This window comes from Engraulis encrasicolus, chromosome 4 (genome assembly GCF_034702125.1).
Source record: "Engraulis encrasicolus isolate BLACKSEA-1 chromosome 4, IST_EnEncr_1.0, whole genome shotgun sequence".
NCBI classification, from domain to species: domain Eukaryota; kingdom Metazoa; phylum Chordata; class Actinopteri; order Clupeiformes; family Engraulidae; genus Engraulis; species Engraulis encrasicolus.
Window position 1 is genome coordinate 42,142,218 of NC_085860.1, and position 8,149 is coordinate 42,150,366.

General features: G+C 43.9%; 1 protein-coding gene across 2 annotated transcripts in view; it reads left to right on the plus strand.

Moving 5' to 3' along the window:
- Nucleotides 1-695: 695 nt before the first annotated feature.
- pnp6 (purine nucleoside phosphorylase 6) overlaps nucleotides 696-8,149 on the plus strand; it is a 12,764-nt gene continuing 5,310 nt past the window's right edge. The window contains exons 1-3 of one of the 2 annotated variants that reach the window (XM_063196193.1): nucleotides 696-807; nucleotides 3,676-3,845; nucleotides 5,671-5,774. In XM_063196193.1, the coding sequence (XP_063052263.1) occupies nucleotides 785-807; nucleotides 3,676-3,845; nucleotides 5,671-5,774 (297 nt within the window). In that variant the 5' untranslated portion in view covers nucleotides 696-784. Of the gene's footprint in view, nucleotides 808-1,051; nucleotides 1,071-3,675; nucleotides 3,846-5,670; nucleotides 5,775-8,149 lie in introns of those variants that run through there. The other variant, XM_063196194.1, reaches the window with a different exon arrangement.

Sequence of the window (8,149 nt, forward strand, 5' to 3'; positions counted from 1 at the left end):
AGGCTACACAACAACAAAAAATGGCAACAGGTTACACAGCAAGCATGTTTATTAGCTGACTTAGACCTTGAAATCCTTTTATATTTCATATGCCATCAAATCATTACAGTAGGCTATTTCTACATCTGGAAGAAAAAATATATTCTGATAGATATTCTGTATTTTTAATGGTTGTTTGTTGTTGTTGCTGTTGTTGTTGTTCTTGTTCTTCTTGTTGTTGGTTTATAAATTAGTTTCATATTCTTAAGACATAACCACCATAAGTCAGAGTCTTTTTCATCCTAGTAGCCTATAGCCTATACGTGGTGGTGACGGTAGTGGTAGACCTATTAGTGGTAGTAGGTAGGCCTAATGGACCCTTAGATTTCGTAATTAGACGTTTACTAGCCTATCCTTTCAGACTACTAAACAAGTCAAATAGTTTTAAGTATCCAAGGTAGCCCATGTTATGTAATTCGTCCACTGTCCCACTGTGCCCATAGCCCTGTGGCTTCTCAGTATGCGGGTCAGTGAGCGGTCCAGTGGGGTATAAAATTGGATTAGAATAACTGGTCCTCTCAAAGAAATCGTTTACCCAAGACTCCTCCTCCACCACGCATCGCTACTCTGACCGTCGCTGGAATCGTCGCCAAGCTGCTATGACCTCTCCCTCCTTTACGCCAAGCAGCCTAACTGACGAATAGAGAAGGCTACGGTCTGCGCTGTCATAGTGAAGTCACAGTGCCGATTCGAGACGTAGTTTTCGCTACTGGAGGCACCCCCTCGCCATCATCCATCCGTGGACATGTCGGCATCCTCCGAATGCAGGTAAGGTGTGCAAACAGTGTTTATCCACCGAGCAACAATAAACTGCCTCGTCGACAACACACCACGTCTACACGATGTAGGGAATGCCAGCTATTATGACACCAACACTCTCGACATTCCTGGAATGAAATGGTCATCAGTGCGTTATGGTAACAGACGCTGCATAGGCTACATAGCCTTCGGTGAATTCACCCAGCGTAATGAACCTGGCAAAAAATGTTGTAAACAGTAGGCTACAAATGTGCAGTGGGTCAGCTGAAAATGTACGCAGTATGTCCGGCTTTTATTGTGGCTTATCAGTGGGGGTGTCAGTAATCCCGTGTTATTCTCATCGCAATGAAAAGCACATGGTAACCTAAAGTGAACATAGCTTTTGCTGAACCGTTGAAGGTTTAAAATATTATGTGACGAGGGAACAACAATCATGTGAGGAATTTTAAGACAGAATCTTACTATGAGGTGACGTAAATAGAGCTTCCTCTGATGTTTCGTGAATGCTGTATTAGAGCGTTGTATAGGAGGTCCCTTAAAGCGACAGGTGCCATTTTCTGCTGTCAGGTCAGACAGGCAGGGAACCAAAACTACGGCGTGGAGGGAACAGGGAATAGTGTGAAATGGGCCCCGTTGTGACTGCCAACCAGTGTCAACAAAAAAGGGGTTGCGTATTGTGTGCAGCTATAGAGCTCGTTTTCAGATGGGTGCACGAGGTCATAGACTGAATGGAAAGTGCTGATCTCGCACGCGCTTTAGGACCACGGACAGCTCCAAGCAAACCTCTGTTGACATGCGCAGCGCGTCTTTGACATTTTCTACTCTTTTTTCCAACAGTTGTTCACGTTTATGTATAAGTGGATATGTATTTTCCACTGAAAATTGCATTACATGTAAAAATAGGGGCCGTTTCCACAAGCAGGTCAATATAACAAGATTTTACAAGCTTCCAATAAAATAATCCATTGCTAAAATAAAAGTTTATGATGACAGCTCTTTATGATTTGCAAACAGTTAAACAATGACTTCACTTTTCTTTCATGCCACACATCACTACACTATGCAACTGAAATGTTGAAGTATCATGGGCTACATAAAACACTCATTTTATCCTGTCTTTCTGAGTCACTGAGAATTTCCAGTGACACCTGTTCTAGTTATGAACAGGTTTAGAAGAACACTCCCCTCTCCTCCCCTCTCATTCTCAAGTCCCACTTCCTCTCTCCCACACATGTTCATCACAGCTCATTTGAGGAACTAAGAGTAAGTGAGCAATGCCACAAATGTTGCGTGACACACACCAGTATCTGACAGTATCAGTCTGACAGGTGAATAGGGACATGATTTAAAATGAGGATATCATACCATCACACTGTATACTTTTACATCATGTCACATTAAATGCACTGTATTCACTCAGTTTACAAACTAATGGGATAGGCTATCCCGTTCCATCCAGTGTTGCATTATTTAGTAATGCAGAGCTAGAGCTATAGTGCTGACTTATGAAAAGATATGCGAAGATTATACACTCGACAGGAATGGCACAAGTTATAATTCAGCCAGGCCACTCAGTCAAAGTTCAACTAACTGAACCGAGAACAGTTAGGCCTAATAAATCAACAGCCAGCCTTTGCAGCAGCAACGCTAAGGCCACTATGACTACACACAGTGAGACATTGATATATTGTCTATACTAGATAGCCTAGTCCATGCGCAAAATCAGATTGTTTTTCTTGTTTTTTTAGATCTTCTATTTACCATTTTTTAAAACAACACTGGTCAAATCAGTTCACATGGAAACTCTCTGCCGGGCTAAAGCAGCTGCCGTTTTGACTGTGTAATACAGTACAACAGTTTTTAAAAAAAAATTTGTTAATGATGTCAGGCCTCTTCTGAGTCAGCTGCCTGCAGATGACAGGCTAGCTAGCGTTAGTAACCATGGGCTTCTCGGAAGCTCTCGTGTTATTTAGTGCTGGTAACCAAGGTTTCCTGGAATGCCTCTCCTTAGCAGGTGTCATTGACATGACTTTCAGACATCAGAGACATTATCATCACTTGATTTGTTCTACTACTACGCATTGACAAAAGAGACGCTCTTGAATGTGCTCTCTGTAATAAGACCTCGCAAGCAATGCAGTCTCTGTAATTTGACCTCACAAGACTTCCTGTCCACATCATTGTCTGTCAGTGTTGTTCCATAAATGGATCCAATCGATGTGCCGGTTGTGTCATGTAATCTGACATGCTAAATAGAATTGCCTTGCCATGTTAGCAGCCCTGTCTCCTGAGAGCATCGCAACACTGCTAACATCTATCTGACAATACATGAAGGCATGCCTTGAGCAAGTTATGTAATTGCAAATTAAGTCCAATTTCATTTTTTGAATGCATCATGTTTTATCTTTCATGCACGAAATAAATCATTGTCAAAAAGAACACAATTGGCTGCAAGACATCCAGAGATCTAAAGAGATAAGTATTTGCTAGCAAAGCTGTTCAACTGGGTAACGATTTTGACTGTGCTCTTTATCTACTTGATCTACTATGTTCAACAGAAATCCTAGATGTTACTAAATGGCAGTCTGATGGATAATGTCTTTCTCTTTATCTCTCTTGTGTGCACATCATGATGTCCGTGTGTGCAATCATGTAGGCTATGTGTGTACACACTTGTGAATATGCATGTGTCTGCATCCAAACAGATGCGTGAAATTAAAATTGCCAACACTAGGCTACCCTTTCTCCCTTTTAAAAATATGACAACATTGCCTGATGATGGATGACAAATTACTTCACTTAGTCCAGCACCCAATGGTATTGAGACGGATGTAGATGTTTTTTTCTTAGCGCGACATATGTATGTGTTTAAATCAGGTACAAGTATGAGGAGTGCAAAGAGACTGCTGATTGGCTGTTGTCGCGGATCTCCCAAAAGCCCACGGTGGCCATCATCTGCGGCTCTGGACTGGGGGGGCTCGCAGACCTGCTGGAGAACCGGACGATCTTCCCCTACCAGGACATCCCACACTTCCCCAAGAGCACAGGTTAGACCAGGCGTCAGAACACTACATAACACCTCTCTACCAAGACATCCAACACTTCCCAAAGAGTACAGGTTACACCACACTGCCTCTCCTTACCAAGAAATAACACTTCCCCAAGAGCACAGGTTAGACCAGTGGTTTTCAAATAGCCTACCTACTATTATTTATATTTTTCTATATATCCCATGGGCACTGATTCATAGATGTGTAGACTATGGTTGTGAAAGTGCCATGGGTGCCATTGTACCATGCCGTACATCCCCAAGAACAGGCCTACAGGTTAGACAGCTCACTAACACTTAATCAAAACACTAGAAATACCCACGATTACAGGTAACACTAGCCAGAACCAAGTCAGAACACTAGCCAGAGTCAGTTTTATTGGTCAAGTATACGATCAGGACACCACACCCACACCCACACCTTCCCATGAGTAGAAGACGATGATTCACTGATATTCAGTCAGAACAAGAAGACAGAATCTGACTCAGTTTTATTGGTCAAGTACGTACACAGCTCACTAACGCTTACTCAGTGCATTATCAGGACATCCCAAAAGCACTGGTCAGTTGATAATTAATCAGAACACCAAATCAGAATCAGAATGAGCACACTAGCAGGACATTCCACACTTTCCACAGAGCATAGGTCAGCTGATGGTTTGCTACAACTTAAGTCGGTCAAAGTTAAGTCCAGTCAGAATCACAATCAGTTTTATTGGTGATGTACATTTGCATGTACCGTGCAGGGCATTTGACTTGGTTTTACTGACTCTAGATCTCTAGATGCTGAGACTGTTCTAGATGATAAAGCACGAGTTGGAACACTATGTTTTTGCCTCGTTAAGTGAGAGACAGTTTGTTGTCTTCGTATTATACTGTTTGGATAACTCAGCCAGACAGACTTAGCAGGTGGTTTCTGGAAATCCTGTTTCAATTTCATAATCATACACTGACTTATCCTATTATGCAAATCCAACCAACAGAGATTTCATTTTGTCCTCTCAGTTGAAACACGTAGAGACGCTAGCCTAGTCTTTCATCTTACTCTTCACTTCCACTTTCACTTCATGAGGACAGGCCATGTGGCTTTGAAGTGAAAGCTGGACTTGTACCTATAAATTGGTCACTTTTGGTGTTTTGACCAGGAGTATATAGTATTTTTTTTATTGTATTAATTTAACTGTAGTATGGTTTACACACAAATATGAAATATATCTCCAGAACACATAATACCACCAATACCACCTGGAAAGACCATGGTGAACCATGAAGTATTTAGTTCCAGTCTTTGACTCACTTGTTTATAGTTTAGCCGTTCATGCTTTCTGGTTTACTATTCATGATCATGATAATGATAGCAATGCTGCTCCACTCCATTGTCTCTTTGATCTGATCTTCACCCAGCCTAGTGAGAATGGGACGAGTGAGCTGCTTCTCTCTGTCTGCGTTGTGCATGCTTGTTGGATAAGTTGCTTCTCTGTCTTCACTGTGAGGGTGCTTGCTTATTGGACAGAGGATACTGAAGGCACAGTCTGAAGCTCTCTCCTCCTTCCCTCTGTCCCTACACCCTCCCTCCCTCCTTACACACACACACACACACACACACACACACACACACACACACACACACACACACACACACACACACACACACACACACACACACACACACACACACACACACATCCCCATCTCTTCACATATACACACTTTCTTCCATACGCGCGCACACACACACGCACACACACATTCACAAACACAAACACACACACACACTCTCCCATCCCCTCCCCCGTGCACTGTCATGCTCTTCTCCTCCGCAGTACAAGGGCATGCAGGGCAGCTGGTCTTTGGGGAGCTGAGGGGGAAACAGTGTATCTGCATGCAGGGCCGGTTCCACTTCTACGAGGGCTACAACATCACCACGGTGAGTCAGTGTGTGCGTGCGTGCGTGCGTAAGTGCCTGCGTGCCTGCGTGCGTGCGTGTGTGCGTGCGTGCATGCCTGCGTGCGTGTGTGCGTGTGTGCGTGTGTGCGTGCGTGCATGCCAGCGTGCGTGCGTGCATGCCTGCGTGCGTGTGTGCGTGTGTGCGTGCGTGCGTGCCTGTGTGCGTGCCTGCGTGTATGTTCTACATCATCTCCACAAGGAATGTCACCTCTCCCTCAGTGTCAGTCCCAGACTCTTTTCATGCCACAGCTCTCTGTGACATGCATTGTGCAAGGAGTGCAACACATTGTCACTTCTACATTTACAAGGTCTTAAGCCCCTTAGTGCAGAGCCCATGTTATAACCTTACTATCACCCAAATTTGTAATGGAGATGTCTTAATCTGTCTTAATCTGGCATTTGGTACTGTCATAGCAATGTTGTATGATGTAGTGGGGTATTTTCAGCAAATAGTGAATAGGCACACCGGCGACCCCATCTGCAGTAAGAGGCTATAGAGAGAGGGGGGGGGGGGTATCTATGAAGAAAATCCATGGTTATTAGAGTGAGGAACTCTAAAGTACAGTATATGTCAAGAGGATGTGTGTAATGTCCACTAGGAGCATGATCCTAAGGGCAGCATCGCCTGTGCAGAAGGTGAGTGCACTGCACAGTGTGAGGCCTTTCTCCTCCGTCATTATGTTGTCATTGGCTGCTTAAAGTGATGGCTTTGATGTCCTGTAAACTTAACCTATCATAACTTATCATAATGTCTGCCATCTTACCACAATGGCTGCCATTTCACCAGGTCTGCTGGACTTGTCAAGGCTTAAAATGAAAGCAACAGTAACATGCAGTTCTGTCAGGTCCATTACAGTGAAGAAAGGCAAGACAAGAAATTATGAATGCAATTTCTTTATTGAATTATTATGAATTACTAGATTTGGCGGTATGGGTCTGTTTGGCTGTGTGTTTGGCTTCTTAGCTGTGCTGCTGTGAGCATATTCCTTGAGGACAAGGGGCCATATTGCCCGTATTATAGTGTATGAAAATAAAAGCCATTATAGGACTCAGGTACAGAGGACTCCACACTGCTGTCATTGTCATCGTCATTGTCCTTTGTTCAGGGGTCTTAAGAGGTGGGCCGACTGGGCCCTGTGACGGTGGACACCGGCCCCAATGATATTGTGAAAATCTAGCCTAGCGAGCTAAACCCCTACAGCCAGCCATGTGAGTGGGATAAACGGTTGTCTGTCAAAATGCCTCTGCACTCTACGCCACGCAATAAGATGACGCAAACAACCAATCACACCGAATCCCCACACAGCAAACTGTGGGGCGTGGCCGGCAATAGTTCCAGGAGCTAGAGGGTACCTAGCGGGCAGCTGTTATGTTTCATCCAAATGCACACACACAGCAGGCAGGCTTCGCACGGCTGTTTGCACACAGAACCCCCTGAGTATCACAATACAATGTCTACATGGGTTAATGATTCATGTGTTTTGATCGGTAAGAACATTTAACGCCGCAATGTCGTACGACACCTACAAGAAGTGGTCTGATAGCTTGTGACTGTCTGGTTTTGTAAAATGCTAACTGTTAGCTTACCCGGCTAGCTTAAAACATTGAGTCATAAGTGACTTATTTGTGTCAAATAAGTTAATGGTGCATTTTTACATCAATCCGTGGCAGCCATGACATTTATAACCACCCAGGCTCTTTAAATTAAGCAAAAACTTTGATGTTGGAAGACGCACGGACGAAAGCCATAATTCTCAGAAAATGTTGTAACTCCCGTCCAAGCAATCCATACGCCCATTTAATTGGTTATCAGACCATCTCAAGTATGATATTCTGTCTTCACTATAGGTAGTCTGGCCTCCGATCCGCTCCTCGAAAGTTGATTGGCCAGGTCGTCTTTCGATTTTCAGCCTCGCAAAACGACCACAGGTTACTAGATTACCCCAGGGAGCAAATTCAATTTGTGGCCGCTGGGGGATTCTAGATTACAAGACTAGTGAAAATCACCAATTAGCCCTATTAACACTTTGTTAACACGTTATTACCAGATTGCCGTGCTAATAAAATGTTATTCCCTGCTTTTATTGCAGGGTGGTGATTTGTATCTGGGGGGTGGGAGCATGGCAGCAGAGGGGGCGTTGCCTAGACTTAAATCATTGTAGGATTGCTACTGCCTTTGTCCTTTTGTGTGAGCATGTCAACTGGACCTCAGGGCGCATTTTTAGGTAACCAATCTTGGAGATGTGTCACCCGTGAGTTTCCTTTAATTTTTAACACCCGGCTTGTCTTTACCACATGTACCCTGGCCTGTGAGCGACAGACCGACACACAAGACTAGCAGATAAACAAGAGCTC